Source organism: Eucyclogobius newberryi, unplaced genomic scaffold, assembly GCF_026437365.1.
Source record: "Eucyclogobius newberryi isolate DKJ021-1_F unplaced genomic scaffold, fEucNew1.0.hap1 SCAF_7, whole genome shotgun sequence".
NCBI classification, from domain to species: Eukaryota; Metazoa; Chordata; class Actinopteri; order Gobiiformes; family Gobiidae; genus Eucyclogobius; species Eucyclogobius newberryi.
Window position 1 is genome coordinate 37,642,493 of NW_027316389.1, and position 22,123 is coordinate 37,664,615.

The 22,123-nt window shown below is 45.0% G+C and overlaps 1 protein-coding gene across 2 annotated transcripts in view; it reads right to left on the bottom strand.

Moving 5' to 3' along the window:
• Positions 1-2,742: 2,742 nt before the first annotated feature.
• wwp2 (WW domain containing E3 ubiquitin protein ligase 2) overlaps positions 2,743-22,123 on the bottom strand; it is a 68,824-nt gene continuing 49,443 nt past the window's right edge. For both annotated transcript variants that reach the window (XM_072435803.1, XM_072435804.1), the window contains exons 17-24: positions 19,227-19,386; positions 7,374-7,507; positions 4,759-4,899; positions 4,555-4,675; positions 3,683-3,787; positions 3,532-3,628; positions 3,398-3,470; positions 2,743-3,150 (exon numbers count right to left, since the gene is read on the bottom strand). In XM_072435803.1, coding sequence (XP_072291904.1) covers positions 3,051-3,150; positions 3,398-3,470; positions 3,532-3,628; positions 3,683-3,787; positions 4,555-4,675; positions 4,759-4,899; positions 7,374-7,507; positions 19,227-19,386 — 931 coding nt within the window. In that variant the 3' untranslated portion in view covers positions 2,743-3,050. The remainder of the gene's footprint in view (positions 3,151-3,397; positions 3,471-3,531; positions 3,629-3,682; positions 3,788-4,554; positions 4,676-4,758; positions 4,900-7,373; positions 7,508-19,226; positions 19,387-22,123) is intronic.

Here is a 22,123-nt window from a genome sequence, read left to right on the forward strand (position 1 = left end):
TGTTTGCACTACCCAAGAGAGTCTTTTTTATCTGCTACAACGTAACTGCATGCAATGTTAATGAGATTATGAATTGAGATGTGAAATGTACCAGTTCATATGTGTCATAGGTGTGACCGAAGCGAGCAGCGGAAGAAGGTCTCTTAAGAAACCAAGCGAGGACGTATGGTGGTGTGGGCAAACAGTGCTGAGAGGGCACTTGGAAGCCATGGTCATAACAAAGACCAGCATCACCCAGAACCATACCGCAGGGTCAAGGTCGAGAGGTTAGTGGACAATCTGGTCCCAGTAGCACCTGATACTACGTATTTGATGTTATTGGGGTGTCCAGAGAGGTCCCTGACGAGTCAAACTGACTGACCAGAGAGCAGTGGGTTTAAGGGCTTTCCGCTTGTACTTCTATATTTCCCATCACACCGCACAAAATTATGGACAGTATAAATTGTCTGTTTGTCAAATTACAGAGATTGACCAATCTGACTCAAAATTTAGGACAGTAATGCTGTAGACATGTTGTGGGCCGAGAGAAAAGAAGTGTGTTCAATGTTTGAGAACTGTGAATTACTTTTTGTGTGTAAAAGTGTCATTTTAACACCAATATGAAAGACATGTTGAAAACTGAAAAGAATAATATGTTTGGCATGTGAGACAGTAGACTAATGCTTTGATAAACAGGAGGGAAAGGTGTTAAAATGTGAATATATGAGTATATTTCTGTGATGTATTTTATCTTCATAATAGTGATATTTTATATGCATCATTAGTCTAAGAGAAGAACGGGTGTGTGACAAACTGCATTTGTGAAGGGGTCGTAAAGATGGGCCAAAGGATGTTTACCCGAGGGGGGGTGACAGCCCAGAGGAGTTTGGGTAATGTTTACCCAAGGTTTGATCTCTAGGAAAAATACCAGCTGTAAAACAAGTGCCTTGATGTGAAGCTGACCAATGAGAAATGTGACCCGCCTATTCCAGAATATCTAATAAAACCAACCTGCATGGGAAAAAAAGTGTGAGACGCAGGAGGATCACGCAGGCTGCGTACCACAGCCTGCGTGATGAGTCCCAGCGTTTTTTCCCAAGCTTGCCACACAAATGTCTGATATTTCTGTGTCGTTTCATTTTCTATGTTGAATTGTGTTCTCGATGTGTTACGGAATAGCATTGATCAATGTCTGATTCCATGACACATAAAAGCTCTTAACTGTGGACAACACTGAGCAAAGAAGCATTCCAACACAGGCAATTAGCATTAGCACAACTGCAGCTCATTTAGAAAGGAACAGGGAATTTGCTTTCCCCCTCTCTCCTTCTCGCTCCTCTCGCCCTCCCCCAGTCTCTTGCTTCCTCTCTACCCTTCTCTCACTCCACTCCTCCTTCTCTCCTTCCTCTCTCACTCCACCGCTCCTTCACTCTCTCACTCCACCCCTCCTTCACTCTCTCACTCCACCCCTCCTTCACTCTCTCACTCCACTCCTCCTTCACTCTCTCACTCCACTCCTCCTTCCTCTCTCACTCCACTCCTCATTCTCTCTCTCCCTTCTCCATTCCAGGTGGTCGAGGGTGTTTGCCCCAGGCTCCTCTCCACGGGGCAGCTGAAGGTCCCTGTGCCGCTTGATTGAGTGATTTGTTGTGCGTTTTTAATTTAATTAATTTTAAATTAAATCTCTCTCTCTCTCTTACTGAACAAGTTCAGTTCTTTTTTTCAATATTATGCAATAATTGTTCTAAATGCTTCCCCCATGTGTTGCTGTCCATTCACGTCGTCGTAGTAGTACTAGTAGTAGTAGTAGTACTAGTACTAGTAGCAGTAGCAAAAACTTGATGGGCAAAGTTTGCACAGAAATGTTAGATTGTTCCATCCTCACCGACCTTATCATAAAACTCACGTAACTGGTCGTAGGGCGACTCCTCGTAACTGGTCGTAGGGCGACTCCTCGTAACTGGTCGTAGGGCGACTCCTCGTAACTGGTCGTAGGGCGACTCCTTGTAACTGGTAGTAGGGCGACTCCTGCTGCTCTATTGCTGTCGCGTCCATGCTGCTTTTTGTTTTGATGCATACGAGCAGCGCTGTGCGACACTTTACATTTCTATCTGTCTGCAATATCGCTATCGGCCTCTACAACTTCGGAGCTCTCACACTTAAACCAGACATAAGCTCTTTTTGGAAGACCTGGAAGACTCTAGAACCTGCGTTGCATCAATGGAATTTCCCCATGTGGGACAATAAAGGATTATCTTATCTTATCTTAAATCTTTCACAGACACCAGAATGAACGCGTTCACAGTTTCGTTCGTTGGCAGTAATACCGTGTTCAGTTCACGCTCACCAAAATTATGAATGCGTTCATGAACTTTCGTTCAATGAACGCGTTCAGGCACAACACTGAGCACTAGATCATATCGTGAAGTATCATATCTAAGTTTTTGTCGTAGTTTAGAGACGAGGGTAAAAAATGTAAATGTTTGCTCACCTGTTCATTATTTTCTTGAAGTTGAATAATGACAATGAATGAGGAAAGTTAGGTTTACTTTGTCTGGTTAAAACTAGTTTATGCCATGGGCCGCCACGAGCGCCGCCAAATTGGACTCTGTAACTTCCGTTCTGATACCTTCCGTCTCGATTCCCTATATGATCGAGCGCTGACCCAAACAAAATGCTACATTATATTAAGAAACATTTTCTTTTTGACTAAAAAGGAAACTACAGATACATATCAAGCCTTAGCTAGACAGACCTCACGTGCCAAAATTGAAACATTTATTTCAGCTATGTACAGGACAAAATGCAGAATTTCACAATAAACAGAAAAATAAAACTCTTCTCAGGCGGCAGCAGACGGTGGGACGCCAGCAGATGGTGGGACACCAGCAGACGGTGGGACGCCCGTGTTCCCCCTCATCTGTGACTGAAGCCATGCTGAGGCTTTCACTACAAATGTCAAATCTGCTAAATTTAAAACCTGGTTGAACCTGCTTGAGGGGAAGCAGAGGACAATGCATTTCCTCTAGTGAATCCACATCCTGTCATTCCAAAGTAAAAGAGCTGGTGCTTCACTCCTGTCCAAAGCCCTCGGTCTCTTCAATGGCAAAAAGCAGCTTCTCCCTCAACTGCTCGAGGCTGCGGTACGGAGGCAGGTCCAGACGGTTGAAGCTACACACACAACACAACACAACACAACACAACACAACACACACACACACACACACAACGCACAACACACAAAAACAAACAACTCGTGTTAAAGCCAGGCTTTCATTGACACATGAGTGTGTGGCATGAATATGGACTAAGGCGAAGCCTTGTCAATATTCCTTCATGACACAATTGGTGCATAAATACACGACTAAACAGATGTGTGTGATGTGAAGCTTCACGTGCAGCGGCTGGTGAGACTCACCATGTGTGGCTTCGTGGAAGCCAGGTCTCCTTCCCCACTTTATCGACGCAGAACTTCTGAGGCCCATTGCTTCCTGCAGGAGGAGCTCACATCAGTCTGAGGCTGTCAATAGTTTAGTGAACGACAGTGTTTACCTATGAGCTCTGCAAAGCCCCCCACAGGCAGCCGACAGGTGCCAGTCACAAACTGAAGCAGACGGATTCTCTTCTCGTTGTCCATGTCCTTGACCACCTTTGGAGACACAGAGTCAAACAGGGCTGGGCTTCTCTAGATCTGGGAACATACCTGCCAGAACCAGTGGATTTGCTTGCTGTTCTTGGTGTAATGTCGGTAGATGGTGTTCTTCTGCCAGTCTGCCAAATCAATCTCCTGCATCCCACACAGCATCAGCTGCACACAGAACACACCCTGAGACCAGCACAGAAACCCGATCCTGAAGCCTGCTCCCTTTAACTCCAGTAACTGTTCATGTCACGTTTTTCCACCTCCTCATCATCATCATCTGTGTCTACACAGATGTACCAAGGACTCCCCCAACTCCAGCCGTGCATTTCTTTGAGGATAACCCCCAACTCTAGCATGAAGAGCAGCAACAGAGTCTCTCCATCCCTGTCCTAGATGTCCCAACTAGGTCCATCTCCTTTTCTTGTACTGACTGTATGCTTCTCCAGGGTCACATTTATCTGAGAGAACCAACTGAGGTTACTTCCCTCCCTTCACTACTCTAGGAGAGCACTCATCATCCATGATAAATGTCAGCATACCATCTACTGACAGACGAGAGCTATAGCATTAGACACCTTTTCCGACATGCTAACATAAACGTGCAGTTGTAATGACGGTGATTTGAGTCAGAAATGCTCAGAATGAATCTGGTGATTATTTATGCACTTAAAAACAGCACAGGAAACGCTCAGATCTAAAGCAAGTGTTTTTGTGAGGTTCAGAGAAGACGAGCTTGTAATCAGGATGACTGAAACAAGCAAAGCCAATGAAGCCAAACTCAACATCACCTTTTTGTTCAAACACTGTTAAAAGAGAGAAAACGTCCCTCTATATACTACATGTATACATGCATGTGTGCCCAAAGGGAGAGGCTGGTACATGTCAAAATAAAACTCTGTGTTGGGAAACTAGAGGCACACACAGTACTGTACCTCCAGCTCTTTTTCATCAAAATATCGCAGCCACTCAAGTGGGACCACTTCATTGAACCCATCCAGAAATGCTTTAGTCTGCTCTTCCACCCCCCGAGTGAATCTCCAGTCAGTTAGCAGGCTGATGGACACAGAAGAACACATGAATGTCAGAGGGACAAAGGGTTTACAATGGGACAACAGAGACACAGACAGTTAACACACCCAATATACTCGTCTTTGTTGTCCTCGGTGACCAGCAGGTCCTCCCCGTCGGCCTTCAGCTGGTGTGTGGACACTTTGCCTAAGATCTCCATGTCCTGAGCAAAGTAGAGCTCCAACCCGCACTCCTCCAGGCTGTTGTCCCTGAGGCATCAGCAGAAAACATGTTTGTCTACACTAAAGCTGTACAGTTCGCACAGCCTGAGCAAGTATATTCTTTTCAGTAGCAGGCTAAGAATAAAAACAAAAAAAGTGTGTTTCCATCGTTTAATGAAGCCAGAAAAAATATAGCCTGGGATTTATTCAGCTATCTTTTTCTTACATTTATATTTCATGAGTGTAAACCTCAGGCCTATAAGTTCCAGCACCCCCAAAACCTTTTATTCAAACCAAGCCTCAGACAACAGTTACATTTGGAACAAAGAGGAATACAGAATTATAACATTATAGGGGTTTATGCGTATGAGTTTCCAATTATTAAACCATTTATGAAATAAAATATTAAAAGATGGAAGATGAACACAAAGAGGCACATTATGACGATGTCCTGGCATAACTGTCCCATCTGTGAACATGCCACTTTCCCAATTCATTAGCTTCAAATAAAACCTAAGATGAGCTCTGTATCTCAAACCTGCTGTAGCTGAAATAATGTTCAATACTCCCAAACAGAATTCTCATTCATTTATCCAAAGAATGCCAATGGGAACCATTCCATGAAAAATACACATTTTAGGAAAATCATTCAATTTAGCCTTTATGGATTAGCTTCAAACGTGACATGTTGTTATACTAAATACACTCATACAGATCTTCAGTGTGTCATTGTTCCTCACACAGATCTTCAGTGTGTCATTGTTCCTCACACAGATCTTCAGTGTGTCATTATTCCTCACACAGATCTTCAGTATGTCATTGTTCCTCACACAGATCTTCAGTGTGTCATTGTTCCTCACACAGATCTTCAGTGTCATTGTTCCTCACACAGATCTTCAGTGTGTCATTGTTCCTCACACAGATCTTCAGTGTGTCATTATTCCTCACACAGATCTTCAGTGTGTCATTGTTCCTCACACAGATCTTCAGTGTGTCATTGTTCCTCACACAGATCTTCAGTGTGTCATTATTCCTCACACAGATCTTCAGTGTGTCATTGTTCCTCACACAGATCTTCAGTGTGTCATTATTCCTCACACAGATCTTCAGTGTGTCATTATTCCTCACACAGATCTTCAGTGTGTCATTATTCCTCACACAGATCTTCAGTGTGTCATTGTTCCTCACACAGATCTTCAGTGTCATTATTCCTCACACAGATCTTCAGTGTGTCATTATTCCACAGATCTTCAGTGTGTCATTATTCCTCACAGGGTTCAGATCTGGAGTACATTAGTTTCTTCTTCTCTACAGATGTTTTCTCTGCTCGATGCCAATGATTTAACACTTCTCACACACACTGACATCTTTTCTATGACCACAGGATTTGTCTTTCCACATGGTTGTTTCAGAAATGAGAAGCCGCTCACTGCATCAGTCGGGTTTGAATACTGAGAGATCATCACCTACAGCAGGAGGAGACGACCTACTGGATGTGACTGGTTCAATCCAAGAGGAGACATTTGCCATAGGAAGCGAACTGTTTGAGATATAGAGCTCATTTCGGTCTTAATTCTAAGCTACTAAATAGGTGGGTATGTTATGCCATGCCATATCTTTTTCAGTAAATTGTCTTATAACCGTTACGCATAAAAGCCTATAATGTGTTACTGCTGTATTCACCATCATGTCACTAGTCTTTGGTCCAAATGTCATATTTCTAGCTTCACTTTAACTCACTCACCAAATTCTGTCAGTTGCTTGATTCATGCCTGGGACCATAAAGGTCCCATATCATGCAAAATGGACTTTTCAGAGCTTTTAACCTTCTTACAGTGCTATTGGTGTCTCATATATGTGCCCAAAGTGTTTTTTTGATTGATTCCTGCAGTTTTTAGCGAGAGTACAGTCTATATCTTTCTCCTTGAATCTGCAGACGGGGCCTATTCACAGCGACGCGTCATCCCTGTTTCAGCCCATCCTCCAGGAAGCACTCTGTACCTGTACCTCTCGGCCTCTGTTTAGACTCCCACCGTCTCCACGCTGAGACTACGTCACGGGAGCCAGATCGCTCTTGGCAAGGGTGGGGGCGAATCTCAAACTAAGCTGTCTGCATTTCCGGGTTTGTGAGCGGGGGTCCAAGATATGGGTGATATTTCATAGCTATTATGTTATAGGTGTTGCACAACACTTTATTATCAAATATACCCTTAGGGTAGACTATGAAACAGGAAAAATAGCATGATATTTAAACAAAAGGCTCAAACTCATAATGGCCTGAGGTTTACACTAATGGAAAATAAAAGTAAGAAAAAGGTAGCAGAAAAATGATGCACTAGATTGGATTGTTTAAAAGTCGCAGGGTTTTTTCCTGTGGTGCTGGTGGGCCCACGATCATAACAAAGAGAAAGTATAGTTTTTCGTGGTCTTTTTTCCCCGCCTACGACTGAATCTAGGGAAAAATCTTTTGGAACTTTTGCCATTTTGTTGTCATCACTTGAAACTTAAAAGTTAGCACTTACTTGACCCACATGATGGAGTTATAAAACTCTGGGTCAATGGACTCGAGGTCTTTAAGGGTGGGTTTCTTGTCCAGCATTCGTTTGTAGAAAGGCAGTGTGAAGCCAGTGTCGATGAACTTGCCATGGTACAGTGCCTAGAAGCAAAAAAAGCAGTGTTTAGATGAGATCAGCCTTTATTGTCCCTGTGACTTTTTGCTGTTATTTGAGAGTGCTAACCACTGCGGGGTCAGGAGTGTAAAAATGTTAAAGCAAGTGTTTGAAAGGCTGAGAAGAGAAGAACACTTGACCAAATGAGGTTTTGCATCTTGGAACACAGCACTCTCCTATTGACTGAAAGCTTTTGTGTGTGGGGACTGTTACTCAAATTCAGTGTATTACAAATTTTTTTCAAAGCGTTTAAAGAAAATAAATACAAAAACAGAAAGAGAAAAAATAAAAGACATTCTATAAAAATTCTGTATCTACCTGCGTTGCACCAATGCAATTTCCCCATGTGGGACAATAAAGGAATATCTTATCTTATCTTATAAAACAATAGAAACTAAAACACACGTGACCCCAAAATTGTCCCATTTTGGACAAAATGTCAAATTTGCTGATTTTCAATTTTAGAATGTGATGTTTTCCATCCATCCATCCATTTTCTTCCGCTTATCCGGGGCCGGGTCGCGGGGGCAGCAGTCTGAGCAGGGACTCCCAGACTTCCTTCTCCCCAGACACTTCCTCCAACTCCTCCGGGGGGATCCCAAGGCGTTCCCAGGCCAGCCGAGAGACATAGTCTCTCAAGCGTGTTCTGGGTCTTCCCCGGGGCCTCTTCCCGGTGGGACATGCCTGAAACACCTCCCAAGGGAGGCGCCCAGGAGGCATCCGGAACAGATGCCCGAGCCACCTCAGCTGGCTCCTCTCAACGTGGAGGAGCAGCGGCTCTAGTCCGAGCTCCCCCCGTGTGGCCGAGCTCCTCACCTTATCTCTAAGGGAGCGCCCAGCCACACGGCGGAGGAAACTTATTTCGACCGCTTGTATCCGCGATCTTGTTCTTTCGGTCACTACCCAAAGCTCATGACCGTAGGTGAGGTCAGAACGTAGATCGACCGGTAAATAGAGAGCTTTACCTTTCGGCTCAGCTCCCTCCTTACCACAACGGTCTGATGCAGCGACTGCATCACTGCAGCCGCTGCACCGATCCGCCTGTCGATCTCACGCTCCATCCTTCCCTCACTCGTGAACAAGACCCCGAGATACTTGAACTCCTCCACTTGGGGCAAGGACTCCCCACCCACCTGAAGAGGGCAAGCCACCTTTTTCCGGTCGAGAACCATGGCCTCGGATTTGGAGGTGCTGATTCTCATCCCAGACGCTTCACACTCGGTTGCAAACCGTCCCAGTGCATGTTGCAGGTCCGGGTTTGATGGAGCCATCAGGACAACATTGTCTGCAAACAGCAGAGATGGAATCCTGTGGTCCCCAAACCGAACACCCTCCGACCCCTGACTGCGCCTAGAAATTCTGTCCATAAAAATTATGAACAGAACCGGTGACAAAGGGCAGCCCAGGCGGAGTCCAACATGCACTGGGAACAGGTCTGACTTACTGCCGGCAATGCGAACACAGCTCCTGCTCCGGTCATACATGGACCGGACAGCCCTGAGCAAAGGGCCCCGGACCCCGTACTCCTGGAGCACCCCCCAAAGGACACCCCGAGGGACACGGTCGAAAGCCTTCTCCAGATCCACAAAGCACATGTGGACTGGTTGGGCAAACTCCCATGAACCCTCGAGCACCCGATGGAGGGTATAGAGCTGGTCCAGTGTTCCACGACCGGGACGAAAACCACTCTGCTCCTCCTGAATCCCAGGTTCGACTATCGGTCGGATTCTCCTCTCCAGTACTGTGGAAAAGACCTTACCCGGGAGGCTGAGGAGTGTGATCCCTCTGTAGTTGGAACACACCCTCCGGTCCCCCTTCTTGAACAGAGGGACCACCACCCCGGTCTGCCAGTCCAGAGGCACGGTCCGCCAGTCCAGAGGCACGGTCCCCGACCGCCACGCGATGTTGCAGAGACGTGTCAACCAAGACAGTCCTACAACATCCAGATACTTTAGGTACTCAGGGCAGATCTCATCCACCCCCAGAGCCCTGCCACCGAGGAGTTTGGGAACAACCTCAGTGACTTCAGCTTGGGTGATGGATGAGCCAGCCTCTGAGTTCCTCTTCGGAAGACGTGACTGAGGGATTAAGGAGATCCTCAAAGTACTCCTTCCACCGTCCGACGACATCCCCAGTCGAGGTCAGCAGGCCTCCACCCGCACCGTAAACGGTATTGGTGAGGCACAGCTTCCCCCTCCTGAGGCGCCGGACGGTTTGCCAGAATTTGTTTGGTGCCGACCGATAGTCCTCCTCCATGGCCTCCCCGAACTCCTCCCAGGCCCGGGTTTTTGCCTCTGCGACAGCACGAGCCGCGGCTCGCTTGGCCTGCCAATACTTGTCGATGACCTCCGGAGACCCACAAGCCAGTGGCCTGATAGGCCTCCTTCTTCAGTCTGACGGCATCCCTTACTTCTGGTGTCCACCACCGGGTTCGGGGGTTGCCGCCACGACAGGCACCGGAGACCTTGCGACCACAGCTCCGAGCAGCCGCATCAACAATGGAGGCGGAGAACATGGTCCACTCGGACTCAATGTCCCCAACCTACCCCGGGACATGGGAGAAGCTCTCCCGGAGGTGCGAGTTGAATACCCTACTGACAGAGGGCTCCACAAGACGTTCCCAACAGACCCTCACAATGTGCTTGGGCCTGCCAAGTCTGTCCGGCTTCCTCCTCCGCCAGCGGATCCAACTCACCACCAGGTGGTGATCGGTTGACAACTCTGCCCCTCTCTTCACCCGAGTGTCCAAGACACGCGGCCGGAGGTCTGATGACACGACAACAAAGTCGATCATTGACCTCCGGCCTAGGGTGTCCTGGTGCCATGCGCACTGATGAACACCCTTGTGCTTGAACATGGTGTTTCGTTATGGACAATCCGTGGCTAGCACAGAAGTCCAATAACTGAACACCGCTCGGGTTCAGATCGGGGAAGCCGTTCTTCCCGATCACCCCTCCCCAGGTGTCACTGTCATTGCCCACGTGGGCGTTGAAGTCCCCCAGTAGAACAACGGAGTCCCCGGTCGGTGCACTGTCCAGTACTCCTCCCAAGGACTCCAAGAAGGCCGGGTACTCTGCACTGCTGTTCGGCCCGTAGGCCGCCACAACAGTGAGAGACCTGTCCCCCACCCGAAGGCGGAGGGACGCGACCCTCTCGTTCACTGGGGTAAACTCCAACACGTGGCGGCTGAGCTGAGGGGCTATAAGCAAGCCCACACCAGCCCGCCGCCTCTCCCCGCGGGCAACACCAGAGAAGTGGAGCGTCCAGCCCCTCTCGAGGAGATGGGTTCCAAAGCCCAAACTGTGCGTGGAGGTGAGGCCGACTATATCTAGTCGGTATCGCTCAACCTCCCGCACAAGCTCAGGCTCTTTCCCCCCCAGCGAGGTGACATTCCATGTCCCCAGAGTTAGTCTCTGTGTCTGGAGATCTGGTCGCCGAGGCCCCTGCCGTCGACTGCCGCCCAGATCTCTCTGCACCGGCCCCTTATGGATTCTCCTGCGGGTGGTGGGCCCACGGGAGGGCGGCCCCACGTCGCTTCTTCGGGCTGTGCCCGGCCGGGCCCCGTGGGGTAAGACCCGGCCACCAGGCGCTCGCCATCGAGCACCCATCCCAGGCCTGGCTCCAGGATGGGGCCCCGATGACGCCGATCCGGGCGACGTAATCGAGCTTGTTTGTGAACTCATCATAAAGGGCTTCTGAACCGATCTTTGTCTGACCCGTCACCTAGGACCTGTTTGTCTTGGGAGGCCCTACCAGGGGCTTCAAGCCCCCGACAACATAGCTCCCGGGATCATTCGGGCACTCAAACCCTTCCACTACGTTAAGGTGTCGGTTCAAGGAGAGCTTTGTTGATCTCAGTCCAAAACTTGTGAACAACAGGACAATCCCAAAACACATGATAGTGGTTTGCCTCCTGCTGCCACATCCTCTCCAACAGTCTGCATTTCCCTGTGAGTAATGGGCACTTTGACATGGGCTTATAAAGAAACCAGACACACTTGTCCAACAGAATTCCCTCCAAACATCTGATCCTGTTGTTCTCCAGTGAGATGTACATATACTTTCCCACTCTTCATCATCTAGAACAAAGTGACCCTCTCTTTCCCATTTACCCTCAATGTAATCAGTAGTGACTGTCCAGATTGTTAACACATTTGTATAATTTAGATATTAATCCCCTTGAAAGTCCAGATTTATAAGCTTTAATAAATATTTCAGTGAAAGGGCTATGATGGTCATCATTCTTTTTTATTTCTTGATTATAATAAATCCTTATTTATAAATACCTACACTGATGCACTACACTAATGATGGCAAGGCCTCTGTTTTAGTCCTGCTGGACCTCAGTGCTGCATTTGACACTGTTGACCACGGGATACTTTTATAGAGGTTAGAGGGCTGGGTGGGCATCACGGGTATGGCCTTAAATTGGTTGAAATCCTACCTCGATAACAGGAAATACTTTGTTGAGATTGGTGACTGTGTCTCTGAGAACATGGCATTGACCTGTCGGGTGCCCCAAGGGTCAATCCTTGGACCCTTTCTGTTCAATCTGTACATGCTGCCATTGGGACAGCGAATGCGAAACTGTGGTGTGTCCTATCACAATTATGCTGACGACACTCAGATCTATGTCTCACTGACGGCAGGTGAATATGGACCAGTCAATTCACTCAGATCAGTGAGTGGATGCAAAACAACTTCCTCCAGCTGAATCCAGACAAAACCGAAATCATCATCTTTGGCCGACAAAAACTTAGAGAAAGTGTTAGCAACCACCTCCAGTCTCTCTCTCTAAAACCCGTAACCAAGGTAAAAAATTTAGGAGTAATTATGGACACAGACATAAATTTCAACCACTACATCAATTCAATAACATCAGTAGCTTTCTTCCATCTAAAAAACATTGCCAAAATTAAAAACATAATGTCCCAACCAGACTTGGAGCGACTTATCCATGCATTTGTCTCCAGTAGACTAGACTACTGCAATGGCCTGCTCACTGGCCTCTCCAAACGAGCTGTCAAACAACTGCAGTTAATTCAGAACGCTGCTGCTCGGGTCCTGACTAGAACCAGGAAGTATGAGCACATTAGTCCTGTTCTCAGGTCTCTGCACTGGCTCCCTGTGGCTCAGAGAATAGACTTCAAAACAGCGCTACTTGTGTATAAGTCTCTCCATGGCCTAGCACCAAAATACATCTCAGACTTGTGTGTGTCATATGAACCATCTCGGACTCTAAGGACCTCAGGGACTGGCCTCCTGCTGGTGCCCAGAGCCAAGACCAGACACGGAGAATCTGCGTTCCAGTGCTATGGGGCAAAGGTCTGGATAAGCCTCCCAGAAGTTGTGGGACAGGCCCCCACCCCGGCTGTGTTTAAATCCAAGCTAAAAACTGTTTTGTTTAGCCACGCCTTTTAAAATACTACTTTATTTTTATTCTTTACTTTACTCTGATGTACATTGTGCATGGGCCTGTGCCTGCATTGTGTTTTTATTTTATTACTTTTTTAAAATTGTGTTTTAAACACTGTAAAGCACTTTGAATTGCAGTTTGTATGAATTGTGCTTTATAAATAAATTTGATTTGACAAGTCCTGTTTCTCTAAGCCAAAGGATTCTTTCAACTCATCAAAGCTCTTCAGATGATTCTTCTTTACAATCTGGTAAAAGACCTTTATACCTTTTGTTGTCCAGACTTTATATCTTGAGTCTGTGCTGTTAGGTGTGACATTTTGATCGTAAGTCAACCAGTGTTTTGTTTAGCTCCTTCCATGTTGTAAGAACAGATTTCACCCAAGGGTTCTCCACCTCCCCCATTGACTCCACCGTCTGTCATCTGCTAGTAAGGTCTGCACATGAACCCCCGGCACAACATTAAACTCCTATTTTTCCATTGAGCTTCATATTCTGGGTCACACCAGCAACACTCTGATCTGAGCTGAAATAAAGTCATGTTTTGAAGAAGGTAAACCCGAGCCTCCTTTTTCTATTGATAATTGTAAAGTTTTGAATCAAATTCAAGGTTTCTTGACTTGCCATATAAATCTTGAGATTGCTTTATTCCACTCATCAAATAGCCGGTTGGGGATGGAAATCAGAAGTCTGGAACAGACAGAAACCTAGGCAAAAAATTCATTTTTATAGTTTCAATCCTTTGATTTAAGTATGGATTCCATTATTCAATATCTTTTTATATGGTTTTAAAAGAGGGGTATAATTGAATTGCTATTGAAGTACTACACCTAAATATCTCAGTGATTCCGTTTAAATGGGTAAATCTTTCTACAGGTCAGAGGGGGATGCCAGTAAGAGAGAATTGCAGTTTTTTTGTATATCCAATTAAATCCAGACATTAGACAAAACTTCTTGAAAAAAAATTATCACATTAGGTATGGAAAATTCTGGTTTGCTCTAATACAATAGAACATAGTCTGCATAGCAGGCAATTTTATGTTCCGTCCCATCAATTGTAACACTGTGAATTGTTTTTGATTGTCTTATAAATTGGGCCAATGGTTCCAAATGCAAAGCAAACATGAGGGGAGACCAGCCACAGCCCTGCCCCACCCCCCTTTCTAAAGTCAGTGAATCTGTCAGATTTTAATTCTTGATGTTGGACCATCATAAAAGAGCCCCAATATTTTGTATAATTAAATCACTGAATTGAAATTTGTTCAGCACTTTAAATAACTAAATTCAGCTAAAAGAATCAAAAGCTTTCTCAGCGTCCAGACTTATTATTACAGCTTTGTTTTGTTGTTTTTGTATATGATTCATTATGTGTAAGAATTGTCTTATGTTGTCTTATGTTTGTCGTTTGGTAATGAATCCTGTCTGATCATTGTGGATTAAGTTTGGGAGGATTTGTTCCATTCTTTTTCAGAATAGAAATGGGTCTATATGAGGCACAATCCAATCGGTCCTTCCCTTCTTTTGGTATCAAGGATATGATGGCTTCTTTCCAACTGGGATGGGTCGGAGTTTTAAGTTACAGTTAAAAGTTGCCAAAAGTAAAGGAGTAAGTGTGTCTTTTAAAGCTTTATACCACTCTGAGGTGAACTCATCGCTCCCTGGATATTTATTGTTCTTTATCTTTTGATTGCGCCTTATATTTCCAAAACAGTTATTTCAGCTCCTAATTGGCTCGAGCCATAAAATGACAAGAGCCATTGATATTCCCTGGTTTATACTTCTTCCTTATTTTTTGTTGTTGTTGTGTAATAGCGTTTTTGACCCCCGGAACGTTGACGCGATCGGCTTCAATTAATTGAAGATCGTGAGATCGTCTGACGCAACCCGACAGCGCCACCTAGAGCAAAAATGAGACGTGTCAACTTTGGCCTAGATACATGAAATATTGAGCAGTGTTAGAGCTCCCTGTGACAACGAAAACACACTTGTCAGAATCGCTGGATGACGGACAGGAAGATTGCCATGTTGGATTGAACAAGCATCGCCACATTTTACTTTTATGCCTTAATTTCCTGTTTTTCGATAAGATGTCACGGCCAAAGGCATAGACCGGCGGAGCTCAAATTTCACTCACTAATGCATTTTTATGGCCCGATTGGAAATAATTAATACCCATATAACCAAATTACTCTATTCCACTACTACAATTTCAGCTTTTTAGCTGAAATTGTAGTAGTTACTACCTATAATGTGAAAGGTCAACATTGTCTGAAACTTAGGGGTTATATTATTATATTATTTTTATATATTATTTTTTACTGTTTGGCCTCTAGAAACAGAGATATTTCCCATACAAATCCTATAAGACTTCAAAGAGTCAAAAATGATTTTGTGCAAAGTGAGTGAAAATTTCGCACGGGTGGCAAGGGCCATCATCACCGCTTGCGGATTTTATTTTTATTTTTTTCTTCTGACATAACAGGCAAATTGAGGGTGTCCAGAGAGGAATTTATATAATCTTCTTTATCATCTGGAATGTTTGAAAAAAGTTTTTCATAGAAGGATTCAAATGCTGATTGAATTTGGTCTTGGTGAATATTACATTACTTTGCCTGTCCAGTATGTTAAAAATTGTTCTTTCAGATTTTTGGTTTTAAGTTTCCAAGATAGTAATTTAGAAAATGTTGATCCACTCTCATAATATCTTTGTTTGGTAAAGAGCATTTTCTTAACTATTTCCTGTGAAGTCAGATCATTAATTTATCCTCTTATCTTTTTAATTTCTTGTAGCATCCCAAAGGATGGGCAGAGAAATTTCCCCAGAGTAATTTTCCTCCAGATAAATTTTTCCTTAAACAAAGGGTCATTCAGCAGACTGGCATTGAACCTCCAAAGTGTGTTTTTTTGTCTTTCACCCAAATGTACAGAAATGTAGATTTTGGAGCATGATCACTTGATGGGTTGAAGCTGAAAATACATAATATTTTTCGTCTCTCTCTGGACGCAGTGCTCCCCCGTACGCACTCCCCGTGCTCCGCGCCCGCCGCCTAATGTTGGCCTAATGCTCGTTGCTGATAGTTTTTTAGCATTTCAAAAAAATTACTGCCACAACGATGTATTGAAGCTTCAAAGCAACAAAAAGACGAAATGTAGGTTCAACACCCCCCTCCCAAGACGAAAAATATTAAGTCTTTTCAGCTTCAACCCATTTTGAGATGATCCCTTAGGTCTAAGGTGCCCATACCTGCTTCAGTGATTTTAGATCTGTCTTTACTGAGAACAAAAAAGTAGTCTATTCTGGAATAGTGTATGTGGATTAGACTGGCGTGCTCTAGGGTTAATTTCCCTCATATGTCAATAAATCCTATAATCTTCAATAAGAGACTGAACGTTGTATTTATTGTTCCTCCAGAGCCTCTTGAGTTCGACACGTCTAATGTAGGCTGAATGTGAAGATTCCAATCACGCCACAAATCAGGGTTCCCTCAGAGTGGTTTACAATCAGGTCCATGACATCAGCATAGAAAGTAATATCGCGCCCTGGTGGAGCATTCACATTTAAAAGAGTGAAAACCTTTCCATTAATATTCCCCTTAACAAGTACATATCTGCTCTCTTCATCCTTACATTCAAAACTCTGTTCAAAAAACATTCAACCTTCAATGTTTGCCTTTTTATGATGATTCATAAAAAGTAGTCATCTGGACTCTGTTTTTTTAGGGGAAAAAACAAACGTTTCGACACTCATCCGAGAGACATTCTTAATCTGCGAATTAAGACCGGGAACTCAGATATTTATCCTACTCTGAGTAGGCCCTGGCACTATCAAGCCTCTTTGTTGTACTATTGTGAACTTGTATGTTACAAATGTGTCATCCATGTAACAATCAAGAAACAAGAGCTGGAAAGCCTTCTCAGAGCACATCAATGCTGTGGACTCAAAAATCAGGTTTACAAGAGAAGACTCTAAGGAGAGCCGCTTGGCCTTTCTTGATTGTCCCACGATCTGAGGAGAGGACGGAAAGCTCTGAATAGAAGTATAAAGGAAACCTGCTCTTTGGCTCTAATCACCCACTACAGCACAAGCTGGAGGTGACCAGAACTTTACAACACAGAGCCCAAGAGGTGCCCACCAGCTCAGAGGGCAAGAGGTGCCCACCAGTTCAGAGGGCAAGAGGTGCCCACCAGTTCAGAGGGCAAGAGGTGCCCATCAGCTCAGAGGGCAAGAGGTGCCCATCAGCTCAGAGGGCAAGAGGTGCCCACCAGTTCAGAGGGCAAGAGGTGCCCATCAGCTCAGAGGGCAAGAGGTGCCCATCAGCTCAGAGGGCAAGAGGAAAGAGGAAAAACTTCGTCCGGAATGCGCTCTCAGCCTGTGGTTACCCCGCTTGGGCCCTCAACAGAGTGAAGAGAACCAAAAAGCAGGATATTTTACAACAGAATGTTGTTAGTTTTTGATGTTCAGTGTCATTCAAATGTGTCTCTTGTAAGTATACAATGTATATTCCTTCTTTTTTCATTTTTGTTAAAATGTTTGTTTGTTTGATTGGGTTCAGTGCCGTTCACATTGAAGGATGCTACTTGTAACACTTCTGATGTCATTGGGTTGATTGTATTGATTGTACCGTTGATAACTTTCAAATATTTTTAATCTCTGATCGAAAACAACAAACACACACAGAACCATAAGAACACAAAACCACTGAAAGGGTAAAAAATAAAAAAGGGTTCATGCTTGAAACAGGCATCGAACCCAAATCTTAATCTAAAATAGATCATAAAAGGGAGGGACGTCCAATTCCAGTGAGTGCCCCCCCAAAAACTCCCCTGGCACCCCTGACACAAATCCTCAGAAAGAAGGTGATATATAACCTCCCTGGCTCACCACGTCCCCTGCTGCACTCTGCATGTATTTTCCAGTCGCCCAAATTTGGCAAATCGATGAGTAGATGTACTTAAACAAAAGTTTATGTACAAAAGCCGACAGCCAACATGGAGCATAAAGTCTGATGTTAAAGCAAATAAATCATTTGATCAGTCTCTTCAGGTTAGCAGAAATGTATCACCATGTGACCACGCCCCACGCTGGTGGCTCTATCCGTTGTACTCTTCATTTCTCGTTTTGCATATTCCTGAGGAGAACTTCTCCTGGTGTTCTGAGCATGTGTTTTTTATGTTCAAAAGTCACCAGAAGAGATGCGGAGAAAGATAATCCATGTCTCACTTTTCTCCTCCTGAGCAACTCACAGATGTGGTGGAACTTTAGTCATTGTTAAAGAACCTTGTATGGAATATCTGGAGCAAAGAAGATGCTCTTGCCTTTGTACTGGAGGTCTCCTTTAACCCTTGCAGCCTTCAAGACACGTTCCACGATCGTTAAGAAACCTCATAATCAGGTCTCGTGGTTTATCAGCTGCTGGTCTTGATTTGCCCAGGCAATGTTCTCTTTTGCTTGTGATAGGAGGGACTTCAACTCCTGAGTTAACAAGGAGCTCTGGAATAATCTTCTCCAAAAAGTTTTCTCTATCCTTTCCTTCTTCTCCTTCTTCTACGTCCACAGGACTCAGGATCGACGTGATCTGGACTCCAAATTAAGGATCTTATTTTTCATATCATTGTTCCTCCAGCGTTGTCACTCTGGCCTGCAGTGCCTCCATCTCGGCCCTTACTGTCTGCAGACTGTCTGTATTATCTGAAATACGCTGCTCAACTTCCTCCATGCATGCTCCGGTTAGTCCTCCTGCTTTCAGCTCAGCGGCAATTGCAGCGGACATGGCCGGGCCCATGGCAACTATCACCTTCTCTCTAAAAATACTCCATATTATGTCATATTACCAGAGTTGTGTTTTTCTTGTTCTTTCTCTTTGGGATTAAGTGGGCCATACAAAGATTTTAAAGCCAAGTTTTGCAGCAGAGGTGTGGGTGTGTCAGCTCAAAGCGCCGACATGAACGGAAGTCATGCTACTTGTGTTTGATATTTGATTTTCGTTTTTGATCTCTTGCCGAGTTTTCTGTGTTTGAAACAGATCAAATTGAAAACAAAAAATAAGAAAAGTCATACTTTCAGAGAATAATTAAGGCATTTTAAAACTGTCCATTTGAAATGACTTTTCCGATAGTGAGTGCATCATTGAACTAAGCACTTTACAATTTACAGTGGTTTTCTTAAACACATTATGCATGTATTTTCAAGATGATCTAAGTTGTATTACATTGTTGAGCACAAATGTATGGATTATTGGGAGAACATTTGCAAGTTCTGTGTGTAAATAAATGTTAAGTGAAAGAGCTCACCATGGCAATGAAGCGCCCGATGAAGCGGAAGTAGGTGAGGTGGTCAGGGTTAATGGAGGAGGCGGGGTTGATCTGTAGGCAGTAGTTGTTCTTGCCCGCATACTCAAACAGACAGTACATCGGGTTGAGCACCTCGTGGGACAGCAGAAAGAACCACTCCCTGCAGAGAAGACACAGATAAGTCATTATCACAGAAGTGTGTCTTGACACTGACACAATTGTGTAGTCCTGACACAGGAGTGTAGTCCTGACACAGGAGTGTAGTCCTGACACAGGTGAGTAGTCCTGACACAGGTGAGTAGTCCTGACAAAGGTGAGTAGTCCTGACACAGGTGAGTAGTCCTGACACAGGAGTGTAGTCCTGACACAGGAGTGTAGTCCTGACACAGGAGTGTAGTCCTGACACAGATGTGTAGTCCTGACACAGGAGTGTAGTCCTGACACAGATGTGTAGTCCTGACACAGGAGTGTAGTCCTGACACAGGAGTGTAGTCCTGACACTGATGTGTAGTCCTGACACTAATGTGTAGTCCTGACACAGGAGTGTAGTCCTGACACTAATGTGTAGTCCTGACACAGGAGTGTAGTCCTGACACAGGAGTGTAGTCCTGACACAGGTGAGTAGTCCTTACACAGGTGTGTAGTCCTGACACAGGTGAGTAGTCCTGACGCAGGAGTGTCCTGACACAGGTGAGTAGTCCTGACACAGGAGTGTAGTCCTGACACAGGAGTGTAGTCCTGACACAGGAGTGTAGTCCTGACACAGGTGAGTAGTCCTGACACAGGTGAGTAGTCCTGACACAGGTGAGTAGTCCTGACACAGGAGTGTAGTCCTGACACAGGCGAGTAGTCCTGACACAGGTGAGTAGTCCTGACACAGGAGTGTAGTCCTGACACAGGCGAGTAGTCCTGACACAGGCGAGTAGTCCTGACACAGGTGAGTAGTCCTGACACTGATGTGTAGTCCTGACACAGATGTGTAGTCCTGACACAGATGTGTAGTCCTGACACAGGAGTGTAGTCCTGACACAGATGTGTAGTCCTGACACAGGAGTGTAGTCCTGACACTGATGTGTAGTCCTGACACTGATGTGTAGTCCTGACACAGGAGTGTAGTCCTGACACAGATGTGTAGTCCTGACACAGATGTGTAGTCCTGACACAGATGTGTAGTCCTGACACAAGAGTGTATGTTTCACAACTTAAGTTATAAACATTGAATGATGATGTTTTTTGTACCTGAACCGAAACGTTTTTACAAGTCCGGATCCGGTCCTGCGTAACGGTATGCATGCCTAGTCCTGACACAGGAGTGTAGTCCTGACACAGGAGTATAGTCCTGACACAAGAGTGTAGTCCTGACACAAGAGTGTAGTCCTGACACAAGAGTGTAGTCCTGACACAAGAGTGTAGTCCTGAACCATGACATCATACCATTTTATCAGACCCCAGTAACAGCTAGTGTGTAGTCCTGACAAAAGAGTGTAGTCCTGACACAAGAGTGTAGTCCTGACACAGGAGTAGTAGTCCTGACACAAGAGTGTAGTCCTGACACAGGAGTGTAGTCCTGACACAGGAGTGTAGTCCTGACACAAGAGTGTAGTCCTGACACAAGAGTGTAGTCCTGACACAAGAGTGAAGTCCTGACACAAGAGTGTAGTCCTGAACCATGACATCATACCATTTTATCAGACCCCAGTAACAGCTAGTGTGTAGTCCTGACAAAAGAGTGTAGTCCTGACACAAGAGTGTAGTCCTGACACAGGAGTAGTAGTCCTGACACAAGAGTGTAGTCCTGACACAGGAGTGTAGTCCTGACACAGGAGTAGTAGTCCTGACACAAGAGTGTAGTCCTGACACAGGAGTGTAGTCCTGACACAGGAGTGTAGTCCTGACACAAGAGTGTAGTCCTGACACAAGAGTGTAGTCCTGACACAAGAGTGAAGTCCTGACACAAGAGTGTAGTCCTGAACCATGACATCATACCATTTTATCAGACCCCAGTAACAGCTATATAAACCAGTTAAACTGGTAGGACGGACTCATCAGCAAGACAATACAACAAGCTACTGTTTGAATGAAGATCTTGATAACGATCCTCGCCTCTCGTAGTCTATTATAGACTAAACTTCAACAATGGCCAATAAGCAGACGTGCAGCATATCTCCTTCAATGATTACTTGCATGAGGGGGAAGAATGTGGACAATGTGCTCCTTTATTCCACTACGCTGAAGCTTACGGTCAATGGCAGAGTGAAAAGATTGAGCTCACCGGAGGAAGCTTCCTCTTGCTCAGAGCTAGTTAATTAAGTGATTTAATTCACTTACAGTGAAAAAGACTCAAATCTTGTTCATGACCCGTATAGGAGGGGCAGAGCGGCCCACTATGACACCATAACATTACAGTCAAATTTACTCCTGGGTGTGCAATTCATTGCATATATATTTATTTTAAAGACTCAGTTGGCCATAGTTATCCCACTATATAATGTCAGCTTGGGGAGAGGGTTAGAAAACATGTTGAACAGATGGTCAGCACTAAGGCCACTGTAAAGTCCAGGAAACGCCTGGAGCACCTACCCACTCATCAAGAGCAAGCAACACTAAAAGCTTTGTCTGGGTCAATTAGTTTAGCAAAAGCTAAATCTAGAGAGGGGACATACTGGGTCCGTCATTAAAGATACAAAGTGCCACACATCAGGTGGAGGTGTCGACGAGAGAGGTGTCGTAAAAGATATATTATATATACGTTAAAGATATATATATATATATATATATATACGCTCAGCACAGACGTGTGCAGATGCAAATAGTGCTCTGACGAACATGAGAAAAACTCAATCTAAAAGCAATGTGCCAATCCCGGAGACACCCGTCACGCTGGCAATGTCAAATAA